This window comes from Corvus hawaiiensis, chromosome 7, assembly GCF_020740725.1.
Source record: "Corvus hawaiiensis isolate bCorHaw1 chromosome 7, bCorHaw1.pri.cur, whole genome shotgun sequence".
Taxonomy (NCBI): Eukaryota; Metazoa; Chordata; class Aves; order Passeriformes; family Corvidae; genus Corvus; species Corvus hawaiiensis.
The window spans coordinates 31,329,927-31,351,324 of record NC_063219.1 but is presented as its reverse complement, the minus strand read 5'-3'; the positions used below and the strand labels follow the sequence as shown (position 1 = coordinate 31,351,324).

At 40.9% G+C, this 21,398-nt stretch overlaps 1 protein-coding gene across 2 annotated transcripts in view; it reads left to right on the top strand.

The window, feature by feature from the left end:
- Positions 1-262: 262 nt before the first annotated feature.
- The window catches only part of SNX4 (sorting nexin 4), a 32,793-nt gene continuing 11,657 nt past the window's right edge, over positions 263-21,398 (top strand). Inside the window, exons 1-7 of one of the 2 annotated variants that reach the window (XM_048309639.1) lie at positions 263-475; positions 1,455-1,570; positions 9,946-10,084; positions 10,183-10,311; positions 11,356-11,403; positions 15,387-15,442; positions 19,954-20,026. In XM_048309639.1, the coding sequence (XP_048165596.1) occupies positions 341-475; positions 1,455-1,570; positions 9,946-10,084; positions 10,183-10,311; positions 11,356-11,403; positions 15,387-15,442; positions 19,954-20,026 (696 nt within the window). In that variant the 5' untranslated portion in view covers positions 263-340. Of the gene's footprint in view, positions 476-1,454; positions 1,571-9,945; positions 10,085-10,161; positions 10,312-11,355; positions 11,404-15,386; positions 15,443-19,953; positions 20,027-21,398 lie in introns of both variants that reach the window. The other variant, XM_048309638.1, reaches the window with a different exon arrangement.

Below are 21,398 nucleotides of genomic sequence, written 5' to 3'. Positions count from 1 at the left end.
GGGACAGCAGGCTCAAGGCTGCCTGTGGGCGAGCGGAGCACTGTCACAGCGAGGGGTGTCCGTGCACAGGGGCACGAACGAGCCTCTTTTGGGCACAGGGTAGGCAGGACGCCCTCAGCACGCCCGGATCGACCCTCTCCATGGGCACGGGCGGCGGCGGCGGAGGGTGGCGAGGGCGGGGGCCGGGGCCGGGGCCGGGGCCGCCTCGCCTCGCCCCCGCCCGCAGCCCCGCGCCCCGCGGACACACCCCGGCCCGGCCCAGCTCTAGGACCGGCCATGGGTTTGCCCGGAGCCCGGCTTAGCGCCTGCGCGGAGCGCCGCGGCCGAGCCCCCGAGCCCCATGGAGAGCACCGAGCCTGAGCCGAGCGACAGCCGCCCGGTGGAGGAGGAGGAGGAGGAAGAGGAGGAAGAGGAGGAAGAAGAAGAGGAGGAAGACGACGGCGCCCTCGCGCCCCCGGAGCAGCCCTTGGCCGCGGTGAGGGTGCGGGGGGCGGCGGCGGAGGGGCGGCGTCCCCCTCCCCGGGCTCACGGCCTGCTCCGCCGGGCGAGCACCGGGCTTTCCTGAGCGCGGTGCCCGGGCCGGGCGGGGAGCGCGGCGGGGCTCGGGGGGGCCGGGCCGGGCGCTCGCCCAGCGCTGGCCGCCGCGGCGGGAAGGGGCTACAGGTGGGACGAGCCCTTCCTCCGCTGCCTGGGGCCGAGCCCTGCTCGGTGGAGTGCGGGGCAGAGCTGTGCACCACGACTCTCTGAACTGCGGGATTCTCTTTGCAGCCCCGTTCTGGCCGCTGTCAGAGAGCTTTGTGCACCCTCTATCCTCGTCCCTAGTGTCAGATTATTATTTATAATTATCAAATATCTTTTTGTCTCCCCCTCCCCTCTTAACTTCACAAGTGACTCCCCCTCCCTGGTCAGTGCAGCTTTGCCTTTCCGTGGTGGGCGTGTGGTCCTTACTGATTTCTGGCGGCCAGTGTATAAAAGATAACGATCCTCCTCTGAGAGATTAAAAGAAAAACATCTTGGTCCGGATATATTCTGTTTCCTGTGAAAGGGGAGAGGTGACTACATGTGTCCCGGGTGTCCTGAGGAGGAATTCGCTGGTATTTGGGAAGTGTTTGGATAGAAAGTACTCGGCTTAGTTTGGCTTTTTAAAACGGTTACTTTGTTACCTGTAAAGAAAAATATTTTTTTTTCTGTATCCTCCCGGCTCAGGGTGGTTTTTGGTACCTGAAGCTGTCAGTTTGTTGACTTTCTGTTTTCCCCCTAAAGCAGGTTTCCAGTTTTCACTTGAAAATATGATACAGAACATAGGTATAAAGCAAAGCCCTGTCAAGGCCTTTATCCCACAGAGACCTGTCTTATTTGAACGAATGTGGTGTAGGAGAAGGGAAGGCAGGGTTAGTAGCCTTTGCCTTGTGTGGTTAATGTTACATGAATCTTTATTTTCCTCTTCTAAAAAGATGGAAGACTGTTTGGCAAAGAAAATGGAAATCACGGTTTCAGAAGCTGAAAAACGGACTGGGAGGAATGCCATGAACATACAAGAAACGTATACTGCTTACCTCATTGAGACTAGGTGGGTGATGAGAGCTCACTCTCAAGAGTACATGGATGTGCCACTCTAAACAGATTTTCCTTCCTTCCACCCCTAAAAATAATCAGGTACAGCTGATGAGAGGATTTAGCTGTTTTGTGCTTTGTTATGTGGTTATCAACCCACTCTGGAGGATCTTTTCCTGTGAAAATTTGGCAGCTGATCTCCAGTACTAGCGCTGGTGTTGTGTAACTGTGTACTGTGATTCTTCATTTGGGGCTAGGTGGAAAAATGTGTGTTTGAAAGTTGTTGCGTTAATATAGTGTCAGCAACTGCTTGGTTATTTTTTGGACATAAGCTGGACAAATTTATATGTGTATTTGTGAGATTGTGTTTGAGAGAGGTTTAATGTAACGGTTAGGCTTGCTTGAGATGACAAGAAAGAAGTCTTGTGACTTGTGTCATGTGGTCAAAATTTACTGCTCAGTTTATATTTTAAGTGTTTTGCTTGATCTGATTACCACATACTCCTTGTAGATGGTTTAAGGGTTAGAGTTAATTATTTCCTTTCTTCATACTAGCTTGAACTTTCACTGGGGAACTTACTGCTCCCAGTGTTCTTGTGTTAACAAGATTAATACTACTGGTATGATAAACATTCTCAGTACCACAAACACAAAACTTCAAGTATTGAGTAGTGAGCAAAGCTTTAAAATCTCTTCTAACGTATCGTTACCTCCCAAACAGTCACAGATAATTCCTGTTAAGCAGGATCATGTTACTCAGATTTTCAGAATTAGAAACAAGAATTTCAGAATTAGACTTTATTGGGAGTTTTGTTTTGCTCTTCTTTATATTACTAGTTTTAACTTTTGGGCCTTGCCTTTGGAATGATCTGCTGTACAAAGAAAACCTTCTGAAATGAAGCAGTTTCATTTTGCAAAGGCTCTGAGCAGTTCAAATTGTAATACTGTCACGTAAGCCTTCTATCTGCTAGTTAAAAGGCTTCTTCGCTTGTTTAACTGATGGACACACCAGTCACACCGACTGCAGGCCTGCTGGGATAAGTTTATTATATTTCCGCTGAACTTAAAGAATGAAATCCAAAATAGACATGTACTTTTCAAATATTGTAACTCTTTGACAGTTGCGCAGATGCTTAAAAATCCTTCTACAGCGTATTGATATTAAAGATCACACCCTCTCATGTAAGTAGTGTTATTTTTATTGTAATGGTATTTCTGAAGGAAAAGAGAAGAAAATTGTAATCAGTGGGGCCTAACTGTGATATGAAGTGTACTCTGGGGGCAGATTTATGCAGCCCCAGAACATGCTGACTGCATCTCCTTTTCCAGTCATCCTTGCATTACTTTAGATTTGCTCCCACTGGTCTTTCCCAGTTGTTCTTTCGTAGTGGCAAAACTGTACTTTGCTGGCCAGATTGTGTTCTTTCATTAAGATTTATTTTACTCTGTAGTCAGCAAATACCAAGACCAATTACATGTTTGTCACAGAGCTATTGAAAATGTGGGTTTGTCACATCTCTAATAAAATAGGTTCTCTATTCCTTTTGCTGAGAAGGCAAAATTTCTTGCATAAATATAATTGGTGGCTATTAAATGTGCTTCCTGCTGGGCCTGTAGCTGTAGGTGGGCTTCACAGTAATTTGTCTGTGGGTAATAAGATATTTTGTAGCTGAAGAATGAAACTGTTTGTAGTAATATAAAGGGAAGACCACTTAATAATAGTTGCATTATGTTTATGTGAACTGGGGTTCCACCATTATTGCTATCTAGCATTTAATTTCAGTTTGAATTGAGGAATTCTATCTGGGTGAGTAAGAGACACAAGATGGATACAATTACGACCATAGTATATTTGTTATAGAGTAGGAGCTGAGTGCTTAAACCTTTAACACGTAGGTTTCACTGGTGCTGGTGAAAATGTTTTCAAAATGCAAGTGATGTTGTTGCTTTTTAAAATGAAAAGATTTATTACTATGCTCACATTTTTGTGTGACTTTTGTTGATTTTTTTTTTTAATGTGATATTATACCTTGATGTAGATATATTTCTTGGAGACAAAACAAACTTCACTGCTGTAGACTGCAGAGCCTCAGCCAATTCCAAAGGCTGTGCTTCCTGAAAGAGTCTTCTTGGTGTACACCTTTCTGCATTAGCTAATTCGATTTTTATGGTGAGCTATTTCCATTCAACCCGTCGTGATGTCGGTTTGTTTCACAGCTTCTGTTAAATGATACAGTTATTTAAAAATAAATCAATTTTTATATTCCCCCGGTGAGAACAGAGTTCACTTCTACCTATTTGTGGGAAATGGCATTAAGGCAAGTACAAATTCTTAGGATGTGTAGCTAAATATTCCTTCATGAGATGTGCTCAGCATATCACTTGCTTTCTATAAGGGAAGTAGCAAATATTCAGGACATCACTTAAACCCAGACTTACTTCTTAGAATTTTCGGCAGCTTTGTTGTATATCAGAGTCTGCATGAAACTACAAGAACTCAGGTAGAATAAACCCCTGAATCTGACTCCTGGCCTTGTACCTGGTATTTTTCATGACAGAGCTGAAAGTCAATCAGACTCTACAGTGCTCTGTAGTATTGCACTTTTAATTACAGAACATACAGGGAATGCCTTTTTTTTCGTGGTCTCCTTTAAAGTAAACAATTTCCTCTGTAGTAGTAGGACACTTCCATTTAGTTCACTTTCCTTTCATCCCTGCTGACTATAAGGTCTCTATCCTGTTCTTCCTGATCAAACAATATGATGACTAGAGTGTATTTTTTTTGTTCTGTTTTAAATGTGGCTTTAGGAAAAAGTAGCATAAGTTTGTGCAGCCTGGTATCTGACCACTTAATAGCAGGATCCCTAGTTTCCAGCCCTACTAGTCTTCACTTCCTCTTGCAGTAATTTGACAAGGGGGCTCAGTTAATTTCCTTTTTACTTCCCCAATATGGCTGGGAAGTTACTAGTCGTATTTCTGTTTTCAGTATTTGGAAAGTTTTCCAAAAGTTAAATTGTTACACGAGTGATACCTGCTTCTCTGCTAAGACCTTGGTTTGCCCATCCAATGTGTGAGAACTTCTAAAGAAAGTTTCTGTGCAAGAAATGAACTTGGAAATTAGTAGCTGGCCAGGCCACAGTTCAGTGATAGCAGTGCTGCATTGTGGGATTTCAGGAGTTTTTCCTTTGTTGCTTTTGTTTAATCCCCTTCTCAACATTTCCTATTTCACACTGGATTAGGTGGAAAGCCCAGGCATGGGTTTCCTTGGAAGAGGCAGAGGATGAATGCCCACAGAGGTATGTTGTGTTCTGATAAAACAGCAAAAGGCAGATTTTGGCAAATGGGAGTCAGGAAGATTTGTCCAAAGTACTCCGAAGGAGGTATGAGGGGAAAAAGTCTAAATTCAGCCTGAGCTTTAAACAGGCGAGAGTTGGGAGGTGAAAGAAGACAGAGGATTTGAGAACTTAGTTTTCTGTTGGTTTTTGCTTGATTGATACTGTGAATCATTCATCTGCCTAACAAATGTATGTTTTAGTTAAATACAGTAAACTGTGTGACAGTGTAAAAAAACCAAAGAATCACCTGGCTGTGAAAAATCTTCTGGCAAGAGAAGTGCCTCCTTGTCATACAGCTTGCCAGGTGAAGAGCAATTATTAGACATCAGCTGTCTGAGAGGCCTGAATACAGAAACTATTTCTAAATAGCTGGTGGAAAAAGTTGCCCATCCCTCTAAAATGGTGTTCCTCTGCACAGGGAGTGAACCTTGCCCGCTCTAGGAAGTGTCACTTCTCGTACACTGGAAGGTCAAAGGCTGAAAGCAAAGTTACTGCCTCTCCCGTTGAAGAGGTGATTGCTTTTACAAGGAAATAAACCTGTGTATTTCCTTCTTGTCTGATTTAGTACTCTGCAGCCATTCGTCTTTTTATTGCTTTCAGAATTGTTTAATGGCTCATTTAAGATAATTAGTCTTAAATGGGAAGTGAGAAGAGGTTAATTAGATGGACTAAAGTTTTCACACTGACACTTTGAGTTAAGGCAAATAAATGAGACATGGAGTAATGTAATCTTTGAATTGGTTATGATAACATCAGTTATAAATGTAAAAGCTGAAGGTTTCAATTTTGTCTTTTTAATTTTTTCAGGCAGGTTGGTTCATTCAATGAATAACTTGCATTGTTAAAAGTGTACTTAAAGGGGAAACATATGGTTTTCCTGCCTGAAGACTGCACAAGTATTATATTGTGTTTTTAGAACCAAAACAAATTGAGAAGTTTGACTGAATGTCAACAAGTGATTATAATCTTAATTGAAACTGGTCTGCAATACTTGCATTTAATGGGGGAGTTCATAATGTGGTCTAAAAAATTAGATGGTAGTGAAGGTATTAAGTGTAATGAGTGCCTTTGTGGATTTCTACTTCCGTTCTGAAATGGTGTTCCTGGGGAGAAATGCTCTTGTAATTGGTGGTATTTTATGACCTCATATGTAACCAGGTGGAGACATTTTTGGTGTGATTTAAAAAAAAGATTTCTCTCATCTTGGTTGCTTGTCCCAAATCCATCCGTGCAGTTTCAAACTCTTATTACCTCGTTTAAAAGGTAATGGTGCTGACACAGGCTCCTAACTGAGGGCTGTGCAATGCTTTCCCACCGCAGCTTTGCAAAGAACTTTGCTGCTCCCCTCCTTTACCCAACTCTGCAGCATTGTGTGCTCTAGAAAGCACAATCTGGGAGCTTTACTGTGAGCCTGGGTGTAAGGGGGAATCTGAAACTGATATTAATAATTTCAAAATGTCTTAAATGTATTCAAGCCAATTAATTAAAGAAGCATGGTTTCTTTGTTAGGTGCTACATAGGTGCCCTTCTGATGAAGATAAAAGCTGTAAAAGGCAGTGTTTGCGCTTCTGAGACAGTGAGAATAAATGCATGTTAGAATAAAGGAAACAAGTATGATCTGAGATGAGAATAATGTCAGGCTGCTTAACACAGACTACAGTGAGGAGTTGTATCAGATGCTGTCTAGTTAAGAAAGAATAAACTACACAGGCAGGTTTGACCTTCAAGATCCTCTGGTAGTAATTTAATCTTTTTCTTCAGGGTATAGTGTGAGGTTTTGTGTCCCTCACAAGGGTTGTAAAGCATGATTAACTTAGACTGAGGAAAGCCTAGCTGTTGTCCACAGATCTGCTTTGTCAGAATAAATTGACAGTAGGCTTTAGATGTAGTAAACTTCCTTAGTGTCTTCAGTGTGGGCAGGAAAGATGCAGTGAGTGGTATGAACTGGTCTGGCAGTCTGCTTCCTTCCTCCTGGAGTTCTTGAGGCCCTGTGCGGGCATAAAATTTCAAGTAACAAGGTAGTGGTTTGTGCTGATGTAGGACTAGGCTTCTCTATAAAGCTGTGGTCCTTTCTTGCTGAAGTGCTGTGCTCCCAAGTGACCTTTTAAAATTTTTGATTAAAATTTAGTTTTCTGCTTAATGTGTGTAGACTGAGATGTTACTACTATGGGTTTTTTTAAAATAACTGATGGATTCTTATTAATTGTAACAAATAGCTGATAAGCAGGCATGTTTAGAAAGGGCTTCTTTTTTTTGGCAGTTAAGGCTCAACCATGGTCTTTGCTGCTCCTACTTTCTAATTAACTCTGCAAAACAATTTCAGAGCATTAAAAGCATAATTTAGAGTGGACCATTCTCCTGTCAGAAGGCTGGCACAGCACCATCTGTATCTGCAGCACAGATGGGTCCTCCTGGGACGTGGCTGGGTTCTCAGGACAGTCCTGACCTGTGTTTTTCTTGCCTTCTTGCTTACGTTTGCTTTTGCAGCCTGTTCTCAGGCAGGGTCCCCATAATACTATCATGTATGGATGGTAGCAGTCTTGCTTAAGGGGTGATGATAACCCATGTGAAAGTAGTGCTCTTGAATCCCATGGTGTAAATCAGCACAGCTGCTGAAGCTGAAGATAAAAAGAATCTGTAATTCTGAAGTACTTTCATGTGTCTTGAATGGCCAGATTGTTTACCAAACCTGCTGGGAGTTTCTGCTCTAGGAATGCAATGTTTGTGCCTTCAGCTTTCGACTAAACAATTCATCTTTTGAGGCATAGTAGCTCAATTCCTTATCTATTCAAATTTACCTCTACTCATCAATAGTTCAATCACTAGATACCTGCTTTGAGCCGAAGTGTTCTTGAAATATTTAAATGGTGCAGCAGTTAGTGTGGGGAGGAATGCTTCACAGCCTGTCATTGCAGGCTAGGCTGAGCTTACCCTGTTCAGAACTCAGTATTTGCAGGTGCAGCTTCATTGAATTAAAATACTCTAATAGGGAAGAATTCTGCAGGATGCTGGCAGTGTGAATAGTGGCTGTCAGCAGTGTGCTCGCCTTTTTCTCTTGAGTCGCTCTCAAATAGTTTTAATCTCTAGCAGTTTGTGTTAAATGCTATGAATTTATCCTGTTTTCTTCTTAGTTGTGAAGTTTCTTTTTCCCTAAAAATTCAGTCACCTGGAATAAATGTTCTTTCTCCAAGGCATGGGTAGATACATAAAAAATGTTCCAGCTTACTAAGTTAAAAAAGTATCTTTTGCATTCTTCTATGTGATATTATTTCCACCTTAAGATGTAACTAAACCAAAGTATATATCAAGACTGTTCCTCTCTAATGAGAGTTCACAAATAGAGGCATTTCATATTTTGTTTAAATGTATCAAATAATTGAGGCCGCTTTGGAGGGGATTGTTTTTCAGTTAGATCATTAGAAATCCGACCTTGTAGGTTAAGTATAGCTTAAAATTATCAATAATTTGTGTACTACTTAGATGTTTTAAAACTTCAGAAAGTTCTTATGAATTCAGGAACTGTAAAGCCTGACTTTTGCTGGAAAAAAGAATGTAGCACTCTATTCTACTAAGTACCACATGAGTAACTTAATTGTAGTTCATAACTTATTGTGCCCAGTTCTGAGTTCTCCAGCACCAGAAGCATGTGGACTTAGTGAAGCAAGTCCAGTGAAGGGCCATGAGGATGATTATGGACTTGGATTGTCTGACCTCTGATTGGAGAGTCTGAGAGAGATGGTCTTGTTCAGCCTGTGCAAGAGACAGCTGATTTTTTTTTTTCTCTGGTGGAGAGGTAAAGAAGATGGAGTCAGACTCCTGTCATGCAGAGAGAGGGCAAAAGGCAGTGGCTACAAATTCAAACATGGGAAATTCCATTTAAAAGTAAGAAACCCTTTTTATTGTGAGGTTTGTCAAACATGGGAATGGGTTGCTCAGTGTGGTGGTAGAGTCTCTGTCCTTGGAGATACTCAAAACCCAGCTGGATGTGGCTCAGAGCAGCCTGCTTTGAGCAAGGGAGTTGGATCACAGACATGCAGAGGTGCCTTCCAAACTCAGCAGTCAGTACTGTTCCGTGTAGGTTTATACCAGTGCTTTTATGCTAATTAGTCACTTCAATGAAGAACTAAAGTAGATATAGACATCACTGTTTTCTGTTAAGTGTCTTGTGTGAATTCTCTCTCTGTATTCTGGCAAATGCTAACTGCCAAGAAGTGTTACTACCCAATGCTTATTTTATGATATTGATTTTTTGATTTATGATTCTGTTGCTTTGAATGTCTTGTATGAAAAATTATTTTTCTCGTCAAGTTTTTGTATTACTTTCCAATCCTACAATATTCAATGATTTCTCCTTTTATAGTAACATAAAATCCTTTATTACCTTGCTAGGTGATGTTGGTTTTAAGTCTTCAATGAATTTTTGAGATGCATCTCAATTTTGTACCCATTTGCTCTGGCTAGTTTGTTACATTTTTTTGTCCTTAAATATGTCACTTTGAACAAAAAGAAAATTGGAAGTGCTTTGAAATTTGCTCTTTTTCTAAAAATATCCTTTAAAAATATTAAGATATTTTAAAGTTATATTTGTAACTGTATCAACTGTTGTATGCAAGACAATTTTTGTCCTTTGAAGTGCAGACTTTCCCACTGAACAGTAAATTTCTTCTTACAATACTCTGTATCCTTCAGGTACTCATGAAATTTTACTGACTTTGAACCTAACACTGTTTCAAGAGAAATTGGGCTGTTTCTATAATGGTGCAGACTAAGTCACGTGTGTGACTCTTTACTTAATTGTGACCCACCTGTTTGTTTTTGATGTGTAAGTGCGTTGACTTTTCCTGTGTTCCTAGAAAATTTGAGTGCTATCAGGCAGAAACTATAAATATTTTTAAATTAAGTATGTAGACATGAAATGAATTAAGGTTGCTTTAGGTTATGGTCAAGTCATGCAGTAATCACTACTATTCCTGGGGCCTTTGCTATAATTGCACTGATGGTTTGAGGGAGTAGGTGGTAGCTCACTAATGTTCAAATCTGCTGCTTTATCTTTCAGAGCTGTTGAGTCCCAGAGCGAGGGACAATGTGCCCCTGTGGACTCCCTGTGGCGACGTTACAGTGAATTTGAGTTGCTGAGGAATTATTTGTCAGTTACCTACCCACATATTGTTGTTCCACCTTTGCCAGAAAAAAGGGTAAGGAAACCGGAACTGTGGCTTGCTTTGTTTTGTTTGTTTTTTAATTTACTCTTGACACTCTTCTGTTTAACTAGGCTGACTTTGTTTGGCATAAGCTATCAGCAGATAATATGGATCCAGATTTTGTGGAAAGAAGAAGAATTGGTTTGGAAAACTTCTTGTTACGTGTGGCTTCACATCCTGTTCTTTGCCAAGACAAAATCTTCTATGCTTTTTTAACGCAGGTATAGTAAAGTTATTTCTAAATACATTATTTAGTGATTATTTATTTAAGATAATGTCCTTTTGATCTTCTTCCTTTCTGTTGACCCATAGCTTGCTCTATGTCAGGAGGAAGGGTAGACAATGTGAAGCTTCTTAACAGCACACTGCAGTTGTACAGTTGCCCTTCTAATGTACCTTACGACTTTTTTCCAGTCAAGTTGTAAGGCTCCTAAGAGAGAATTTCCACCTCTTCGAACAGCCTTTTGGGAACCTAATGCATGCTGGTTGGAAAAGCTTCTATAGGACTAAAGCTGACTGCACAGACAGCACTGGCTTCCAGTTCACTCTTTGGATATCCATGGTTTCTTCAGCCTTGTGGTTTGGATCATGATCCATTCATGTGTCGTGGTCCAAAACCAGTACAATACGTTGTCATGAAAGTTGTGGTCCAGTTGTGAGCTGAAGCATTTCATTCTGCAGCTTTCAACTTTAGGAGATATTGGATGGTTCTTTTTTCTGTACTTGGATGAGAGATTCCCAAATACTGGACTGAGCAGCTGTGTTTGCCATGGCACAGTACAGTGTGTAGGTGAACCAATGTATGGGACCTGAAAATAGTGGAAAATCAGCCAGTACACCTGAGCTGGGTGATGGCATGTGCACTGCAAACTGTTGTCACCTGTGTGTTGTCTGCTCTCTGCCTTGAGCCACACAGGCCCTTGGAGGTGCTGGTAATCTCATAGGCAACAGATGATAGCTACTCTTCTCTCTAAAGACCTAAGCTACGTCTTTAGACAAAGCTGTGTGGCTTCTGCCCCTGGCCAATAGATTGAGGTAATTAAGTACTGAAGAGAAGAGAGTTTTTGGGGGGAGATTAGTATGTAAGCACAACATAATGATTGGTTATTCTTAACCCATCTTCTTGAAAAGACATAGGGAGGGTAACTGAGGCAGAAGCCAGGCATACTGGAGAAGCTCCTTTGATACAGGCTTTTGTGGGGGCTTGCAAAAGCTGCAGCACTCTTAAATCACTCTAACTGAACATTCTTCTCCTGTATTTTTAGGAAGGTGGATGGAAAGAAATGGTGAATGAGACTGGATTTCAGTTGAAGGTAATGACTGTAATTGTTTGTCTCATGCTTGCTGTGACACAGACATACTCCAGCAAACATGTTTTAGGCTATTTATGAAAGGATGTTTGCTGTAAGAATGGGTCAAAGGCATTTCTTTATGGTTACTTGTTATTACAAAAACCATGTTCTTGGCATGTGATAGGTAGGATTGCAGTTAAGTTCTCTAGCAGGCTTGTTACGTGCCTATGTAATTCTGCTGGTAATGAGAAGTATGATCCTTATAAGCTTTAAAAGTAATGAACTTGAGGCCATACCAGTGGGTTTTTGTGTTTCAGTTTAGTTTAGCATTTTTAAAGGTGGGTGTCAGATTTAGTCTGGTAAGAGGTGCAAGGTGTCAAAAAAGGGTAAGCAAAGAGGTCTGAATTGTAGGACTTCTTTGCAAGGAGCAGTTGGTGAAAGGGACTAAGACAGATGGATTTGGTGCCCCTTAACTGTTTAACAGAATGTGTCTTGAAGTAATCCTATCCCCATTGACATCAGCGAGTTCATGGCTGGGTAAACTGGTGGAAGACTTGCAGGAATAAATGATCAAAGGTCGTGTGTCTGTACAGGTCAAGAATCTGAGAAGCTGATAGATTGCTGGGCTGTGTCTGGAAGAATTACTGTATGGGGACAAATACTGAGCTTTTTGTTTCATTGTAATGTGATCTGCTCTCATGAAATCACAACTGAAAACTAGGTGGATTATGAAGAATTATTCTAAATACTGAGAGCTAAAGAAAATCCCTGGTGCTCTTATCCTCAGTGTCCAAGGGGCTTTGATACTGACACTTACTGTTGGTAACTTAAGTTGACAATAATTCTCTTCCATCACAGCTGGGTTTGCATACTCCTAGTATTCACAGTGCAAACAATGTAAAGCTCTGAAGCTGCATACACTCATAGGAGTTCAGAAAGTTTGTACTGGCAGGGTGTTTTCAGGAGAGCACACAGTAGTGTGTTTATGGAAGAAAACTCATAGCAGAGTGCTGAGAATATTTGCCTCCCTGAAACCACATTGTAGATCAAATGAGAGATGAGCAAGTCTTGTTTTCCCTCTAGATTTGATTGTGTATGTTTTCCCTTTTACAGTTCCAGTTTCCTTAGGAAAGAAAAATAACTTTTTCAAAAGCCTGGTGAAAAGAATCTTCCATTTATTCTACATCTGAAATATAAACCCTCAATACTTAGCACTACACTGGAAGGAAAACTTCTATTTAGTGCATGTTTTAGACTAGAATCAGACCATTTGTTTATGTTTCTGCTGCCTCTGCTGCATTTAAGCAGGACGTGTCTTTTGTCTGAGAGTGTTTGAACCCTCTAACTAAAATTTAAATTAGGAATTAATGCAGTGTAGCATGCTGTAGCTGAATGTTGATGTTGGAGACTTTGTTTATTCTGCCAGCTGTATCATTAAATCATGCCTTTCCTCCCTCCCAATCCCAGCACTTAATTTTATATTTAAGGGATTTGTCACTTGGGATTTTAACCCTTCCTGTAGGAAAGAGAAAATTCCCATCTCTCTTTAGTTTACATAAATGATTATAGGATCATAGTAGGCATTAACTGTCTGAAAACTCCTCAGCTGTACCTCATTTGATAGGTGGTTCTTCTCTAAAATGCTTGTGCGTATTACTCTTAAATCAATTCTAAGATTGGACAGATGTTTCTCAAGAAGCCTAACTCTGGTGTAAATGCTCAGAAGCGGTGTGTGAGAGTTACTGTGCTACAACTGGCAAGAAGGAAATAGCTCTAATGACATGGTTGAGCATTGTCAGGCTCATGCTTCCTGCCTGATAGTGCTTGTGTGAATTTACTGAACTCTTTCTTCAGAGCACTGCGTGTGCCTGTGACAAAAGACGAAAAGTTGTCCTGTAACTGTAGGGTAGGAAGTGGTCCTTTCCAAGTGTAAAGCTGTTGGATGTGCATGCTGCCCCAACAGACTCAAATGGCTTTGGTGCCTGCTGTTTCAACATAAATACAGTGTTTTGTGAAATAGCTGCTTAGAAGGAAGGACTCTGATAATGTCAGTGTATCTAGATGATGTTTGTACTGTGAGAATGTGTGAGGAGTACCTGCAGGTGTTTGCGAACAGCCCAAAATGTAACTGGCTTGTGTATTGACTTGTTGGGGTATAGCAGTGGAGATTCAAGACTGTACAAGCCTCAGAAGTGCTCTGAATAAGCGTAAAGGTTGGGACTTAGAGCTCCTGCAGTGTTTTATGTTTCTTGTGCTATCTGGGACATGCTTCCCCATGCTGCCTTGTCTTCCCTTTGCAAGATATTCTTAGAGAAGTGTCACATGCAGTGGTGGCAATGAACCTGCTTTCTCCTACTATAATGTGGAGGGTTTTGTTCCCTTACCTTTTGCTTTGTGGGTTATGTTTTGTTTTGGTGGTTTGGTCATTGGAAGAACAGCTAAAGTTAACCTGACTCTGCTACCAGTCCACCACTAAGCCATGACCTGGAGTGCCACATCAGCATATCTGTTAAACACATCCAGGGATGGTGACTCCATCACTTCTGTGGGCAGCCTGATAATCCTTTTGGTAAAGAGATTTTTTCCTAGCATCCAATCTGAACTTCCCCTGATGCAACTTTGTCCTATTGCTTGTTATGTGGGAGAAGAGACCAACCTCCACCTCACTACAACCTCTTTTCAGGTAATTGTGGAGAGCAGTAAGGTCTCCCCTGAGCCTCCTTTTCTCCAGGCTGTTTGGGGCATCTTCTACTCAGCCCAAATGCAGTGGGAGGTGAAAGAGTCTCAGACTGTGCCAGTCTTATCTGTAGAGGCTGTTGCAAGGGCCCCAAAGGAAGGACTCTCTCCTTGTTTTGGGAAAACACTGTGTTCTCTTCACTGACAAGTTCAAAATAGCTCTTCAAGCTCTGAGTTTTCTGTAACAGGGCACAAAATATTCTCTTGTCTTACACCAGCACTAACAAGTACTGCTGAAGTAACTTACTGCTTGCAGCTGTGGCACAGCCTGTTAGCTAAAGGGGTACACTATAGGAAATCTCTACACCTTGCAAGGTGTGCTGATTTATTTTCCTTTTACTGAAGAGAAGGATGTTTTGATCAAAAGTAAACTCCAGCCATTTACCCACAATTGGAGTTTTTCTTTAGTATAGATGAGCCCTGAGCGAGCTGTGTGTAAAATGCATTATAGAAATGAAGAGTTGTAATGATGTGGACCTCTGTGGATGAGGCTGGGTTCTCTCATCTGTTGGTGTCTTATTAGGAGTAAATACCCATTGCACAGTTTAATATTCAAAAAATTGGAAAAAAACCCCCTCCATCTCCTTAGAAATGTTCAATGCTACTGTTGCAGTAATTGGTAAACCAACATCTCAAAAACTAAAACAGTCAATTAGCTTTTTAATTAGGTATTGAACTTTATTCTGTAGAGATTTATATATGCTCTACTATAGAGAAGAACATTGCATTAAAAAGGGCTCTATTCTGATATACAAATTACATATTTTCTGTAAAGCAAGTCATAAAATAAGAGAACACCATATATAAGATTTTGATTTCACTGGGGAACTGTTCCTGGTAATAAAGAGCATATAGAGGTCACTCTACCACTGGTTTTATTTGGTTTGAAAAATATAAAATAGCTTGTCCATATGGTCTTAAGTTACCTAATTGCTTCATCTAAAAAGAATGTGGGGTTGTGTATCTTAACTCCATGATTTGTGCAGCATTTTAAGAAGGGGCTATTTTTGTGGGACGTGGATTATACCAGCTTTATTTTAGTGGTTACTGTTTACATCATATTCACAAAAATAGCTTAGTTTTTTGACTTTTTAATAAAAATATCTGACATTCAGGGCAGCTGGTGTCAACTTGTTCAATGTTTGAAGATATAAATACTCCATGAAGGCAGGACTTTTTTCTAATGGTGCTGCCAGAAGGCTGAGATTTTTTTTGTCACTGAAATTTAATTGCATTAAATTAACAAAGCTTTTTTTCCCCTTTTTCAGGCAGATTCCAGATTAAAAGCTCTTAATGCAACATTCAGAGTGAAAAACCCAGACAAGTAAGATTCCACATCCTTCTTCCCTCCCTTTCCCTTTTTCAGTTACAGCTATTACTTCAGGTGACAGAATATTCTATCTCTTTAGTATAAATTCAGAAAAGAAAAATTATCTTTCTGCACTTCAAATCTTAACAGAAGCTCAGTAAAGAGGTAGTGTGAAAAGATTTGATAAATCCTGCTTCTAAAAGCAGGAAACATTCAGAAAAATTCCATCACTTTATGTAAAACAAGTATTCCATTTTAGCTAGACTAACACAAAGGGACAAAACACCCCCAAAACCAGACTCAGAAAAAGAACCTCTTAATATTTGTTTTCAGGAAATCTTTTCAAGCATGAACAGAGTACAGATTGATAGTAGGTCTTTCCAAAAGTCTGCTAGTGTACAGTTCTGGATGCATGCACCCTGGTGTTGCAGTTCATAGTTCTCTCCAAGCTGCCAATTTTCACAGATGCTATTGGAGGTCCAGAGGTCAGTTCAGCTCTGTTGTGGTTTACAGAGCTCTGGGACAGGCACTAGAGCAGTCTGCTGGATGGAAAAACTGCTCAGAATTGTAAGTGTGTATAGTGGGAGGTTCATCACACCCTTGGTGATGTGGGAAGGGTAAAATGGGTGTTTCTACTTGTGCAGTAGTTAGAAGCATCAGTGTGCAGCGATGGGGCCAAGAGGTGTTGCTGTTTGCCATCCACAGGCCATGGAGACCTGTGCAAAGTGCCCTTCTGGGTGCACCTGCTCTCCAGCAGTGGCCCTAGGGGATGCTGTGCCAGACTGCTTTCTGTTGTCTGTTCCCTTTGTACTTCCATAGGATCTGTGGGTATTGTATTAACGGTGTTAGAGGGTACATACCTTTCTGAACCTCTTCAAAGACTTAACCTGTGAATTGGCCCAGTCTCTCCTTTTTTATCGTGCTTGTTTTTAGGGCCTTCTCTGGTGGCCAGGAAGCTTTTAGCCAGGGTTTAATATAAAGGCTAACATTCATGAATGAGATTGGAAGACAGCAATTCTCTGTATCTGCAGGTGAAAATGGTCCCTTGTTTGACTGCTTCATCCTCAGTCATCTTCCTCTGTGGCCAGTAGGAGTTATCTTTTCCTGCTCTCACAGCAGGGAAACTGCCAGAAGTCTGACTGTAGGCACAGGTGGGCAAGACTGTTTAAGGAGCATCCTTGTTATCTTTTGAGGTAACAATGTTTCAGAAAGCAAAGCTGTTGTGAGAAGTAGCTTGTTAAAAAGCAGGAAAAGAGTTAATACAAGGAAAACATGAGCAAAGGGCTTCTAACAAAAACAGTCCTTGAGTGTGTGTGCCTTGGTAGAGCCACGTGAGAGATGGCACATGTTTTCTGTTGTATTCTGCCAGCTACATAACTTCCAAATTGAACTTGGGGATACAAATTGTTTAATAAATAACTGATGAGCAGGAGTTGTTTGTTTGCCTTTCACTGTAGCATGTGTGGCTCTAACAGGAGGGACAGTGCCTTGCTCTGCCCAGCACACTTGTGCTTGAGCTGCCTGGAATGTGATGCCTGGCCTCTCTGCTTTACCTTTGGTGCTTTTATGTGGCTGGCTGGTGAAGTGGTTCAGCAAGCTCACCTTGCTGAAACAAAAGGTGTGACTGCTGTGTGGAGTGTAGGCTTTTGGGTTCCTGGGCCAGCGGAGGTACAGGCGAGGAAGAGCTGCAGCTCCCAGCTGGGATTGCCTTGCGGTGCCATGGAGCTGCATCCTTCAGCTTGGCAACGTGAGGAGCTTCATACAGCTGAAACAAGGCTGCTCTTTGAGGTCAAATGTAGACTGAAAACTAAACCTTCTCCTGTGGGAAGCAATTTATAGTTTCAATGGTGGAATTAAATGGTGATAAAAATACGGTATTCTGGTACTCAGAGGTGAATTTTTATCTACTGCAGACCTCTCTGATTTGGCCTCATGGCACTCATCCTTTCTTTCTCTCTCTGGGCTTTAATCAAAACCATAGCTTTTGGTTTTTGGTGAAAGATTTCTTTAGAGAATACTAAATTCTTTCCTAAGGCAGTTTTTTTTTTTTTAAAGTAGCTCTCTGGGTTTTTTTTGTCTGGTTATTCAGACAAGTGGCTTGTTTTTTAGTGAAGAGTTCTGTTCTTGTAGTATCTCCCTTCACAAAACAGGAGACTGGCACTGCCACCCCCTGATGCAGGGAGGAGTACTGCTGTGTAAAATGCACAGAGTAAACAACTTACTTTGCAATGTTGTCTACTGTAAAGGAAAATTTTTTCTTTGCCTGTATCATAATAGATATTTTTGAGAGACCTTCTGGTGTTCCTACACCAATGTGACCCAAGCAGTCCTTCATTTGTGTCTCAAGTTCTATTTAATAACTCAGCTAAGTATCTAGACTGTTGGTAATGTTGCAGAACGAGTAAAACCAAGTGAAAAGTGCTAGTTAAAAAAGCCTCAATTACTGAGTGCTGAAACTGTGTCTTGTTTTACACTTCTACTCTTAGGATACACTGGAAAGTAAACATCCCTTTGTGTGCGTCACTGAGCTCTGTTTGGAAATTACTTTATAATTATGTAACTTTATTTTACATGAGCAATGAGTAGGATTTAAGCAAATACTTGAGAAATAAACTTTTGATCTGTAACACCACTGGTCTCTTAAAAACAGTTTTTCCTGAAATTTATATTTGTAAATTTATCAACTTTTACAGAAGACTGGGAAAAAAATAGCAGCACTTTGGTTTATGCTTTTATGAGACAAAATAGAAGAGAGCTTGATTCTGAAGTAGTAATTTTTAAAAATTTTTTTTTTAATTGAGGAGGAATTGGTCTGGGAGAAGATGTATTGCTGCTGGAGGCCAGGATACTGAAAGTCCTCCTAGGTTCCTGACTCTTGCCTTCAGGGAGTACAGCATTCCTAAAAGATTTCTTGTGGCAAAACAGGATAAATAAAACTTCCCATTATAAATTTCTGGAGTGGAAAGGGGAGTCTTCCTGAGCTGGAGGCATACTTTTTAATCTTTTGTTTTTACTTCAATTATTTCAAATATCTTCACTGTACGTGTCTGCAGCTGTCTGACATGCAGCCCTGGTGCATATTTTATGAAGTGTAAACTGAAAAGATTGCTCTCTAAATCCCACTATGCAGATCAGCAACTACATTTCTTTTTCCCCATACAGTTTCTCTGCTAACTTTTAAATCTTTTTATGTACTTTAACCCTGTGTGTGTCATAATACTATAAAAAATGCTTCTTGGAAATCAAAAATATTAGAAGTCATAACAAAGCTTCTACTTCTTGAATGTAAGAATGGGAATATTTTAGGGGAAGACTTCCTGGCAGGGGAGGAAGAAGTGTTAAATGAAAAACCCTGGAATTTCATACTTGGTCACCCAAAACAAGTGACCCGACTCATTTCAGTAAGACCTCTTGGGTACAAGCTATTCTGAAATACAAAGCCTGACTGTGTGCCTGTGGTGGGAGGAGGGATGAAATTTTTTTTCATTCTTGAACATCAACCTGAAACACTAATCTCAGTCTCCAGTTCCTTAATTCTAGTTGCATTCTTCTGTGTTTATTTTCAGGTCGTTGTTTAGTCATTTAGGTAAAGCTGTTTCTGGCTTCCCATCTGGATGAAATAAATACATTCTTGTGTACCAAAGTAGGTCATGAGCTAGACTTGTTTGTAGTAGGGAGGATTTATGTGCACACAAGAGGCTGTTGCTGTGGTTTAATTGGTTACCTGTCAGTAGCAAAGCTGTGGCAAACGATTCACCTTTGTTATTAGCAAGAGCTAAAGGTGTCAGTTTAAATTGCCTTTGAAACCTAACTGGGCTGGCTGATAAAATGCCTCTTCTCCAGAAGTGACAAGCCAGCAGTGTGCACATGTCACTTGCAGTGGCTTCCCTGTCTGGTACCTTGTTGAGGTGTAGTGATTTGATGGCCTTCAGCCATGCATGGCTCCTGTGCAGGTACAAGTCTCAGTAGGATTTCACATGTAATGTTACTGTACAAGGATTAGCCTTAGGGGAATTGGAATTGTGAATGCTTCCTTGAATCCCTGAAAAGCTGTGCCCAAAACTGGATAGAGGCAACTTGAAAGTGAAGTATCTTTGTCAGGTCAGAAATGCAAACATGCTTTTATTAAGAAATATGCTTCAGCAGATTTTGGCTTTGTTTTTATTTGAAGCTTTCATATTCACTAACCCTTGCTTTTATAAATCCCATTATAAAACCCAAACAACAAACCAGTGATGTAATAACTTCAGCTAACTACTTTCATTTCATAAAATTTTATCTCTTAATTTGATCTGAGCCTTCAACATTTGCATTTAGAAAACCAGCAGACATGCAAGTGTTGGGGTGTTTGTTCACTTTGGGGAAATTAAACTCAGCAGTCACTTCTTCAGGAGTCTTCAGCTAATTCCACTCCAACACAGCCCAGGCTCCGTCTCGCTGGCCGCAGGGCTGTGGCTCTATTGTGCATGCTGTGAAAGCTTGCTTTCATGATGGCTAATGATGTACTATCTGTTTCCTGCTCCCAGGAGATTTACTGAGCTAAAACACTACAGCGATGAACTGCAGTCCGTCATATCACACCTTCTGCGAGTCAGAGCTGTAAGTATTTCCCATGTGTGTCGTGACAAATAGTATGATTTATTTATAAGGCAGTATTTCTTGTTTAGTCAAGAGAAGTGGTATATGTGTTCTAGAATAAGGGCGGTTTTGCCTGAGGGAGTCTGTCTCTGGAGTGTGGAGCAGGAGACAGCAAGAGGTGAGGGCACTGACTTTGTAGAGATTAGGGAGGGGGAAAGAGTTCCAGATATGATGGTTGAGTTGACAGTGCATGTTGCTAATCGGCCCTGTCCTGTGATGGTCACGTACCGCAGGGAGGTATTTTAAAGAGGACTGGGGTGACTGCTTCTCTCTGCTCAGCAGACAAGTTACTTTTGCTGGATGTTTGGTTTGGGAAGGGCCTCAACACAGTTTTCTGGTCAGACATATAATAAATTGTTTTCCTGAGCTTGTAGTATGAATCCTTTATGCTTTCCAGTATGTGTTTTCTTTTTTGGCTTGTTCATTGATCTGCAATGAATAATAGTCTTTTTAATGATGGCAACAATTATGTTGTGCATTAAGATACTCTGTGGGTTGAGAGTGGAAGGTTGTTATTTTTTTAAAGACACAAAAAGGTAATAGGAAATTTAAATTCCAATAATGAGAGCATGATACTTCTTTTTAGTATGTTCAACAGGGATTTAATTTTTGATGGACCTGTGCGGCAGAGAGGTAATGGATTGCCCTGCTAAACTCAGGTTCTTGAGAGAATTAATCACTCTGAAGAGTGGTGTTCTACAGACAGTCCTGTTTTCTCAGGGTTGTGTGTGTGAGATCTGTTGGGCAATTTGTTTATGTTTCCTTTTTACTACTGCTGTGACAGACATAATAATAATAATGGTAGCTCTTGCAGAACTTCACTCTCATTCTTTGGTACATCATGATTGCAAGGGCATTATCTGGATTACAACTCACACTTCAGAGTGTACACGTGTCTTTTTTTCTGAGGTTTTGCCAGCTTTGTAGTGCTGGCTGCAGCAGATACTGGCACTCCAAGCAGCTGAAATGACCTCTAGCTTGAGCAATGAGTTCTGCAATGGATAGCTCATTTCCTTTCCCTCAGTTCACTCAGCTGGGTGGAAAAATCGGATCACTTGTTAGAATTTTACTAAAGATTTCCCTACAATCTTGATGTCAAGATGGACTTCTGGCTTGCCATCTCTAAATTAAATAAACAAGTGTGTGCATAAATTTGGCATTATTTGGATGAAGAATGCCTTATATTTGGTTATCAAAAACTGAAAGGAACTTGATTATGGTCTCCACAGACATATCCTATCAATGAGCACTTCCAAAGATAGATTTGAAATGCTAATTTTCAACATAGCCTTGATTGTGACTTCAGTCTTCCAGGACTTAAAGCTGTTGATTT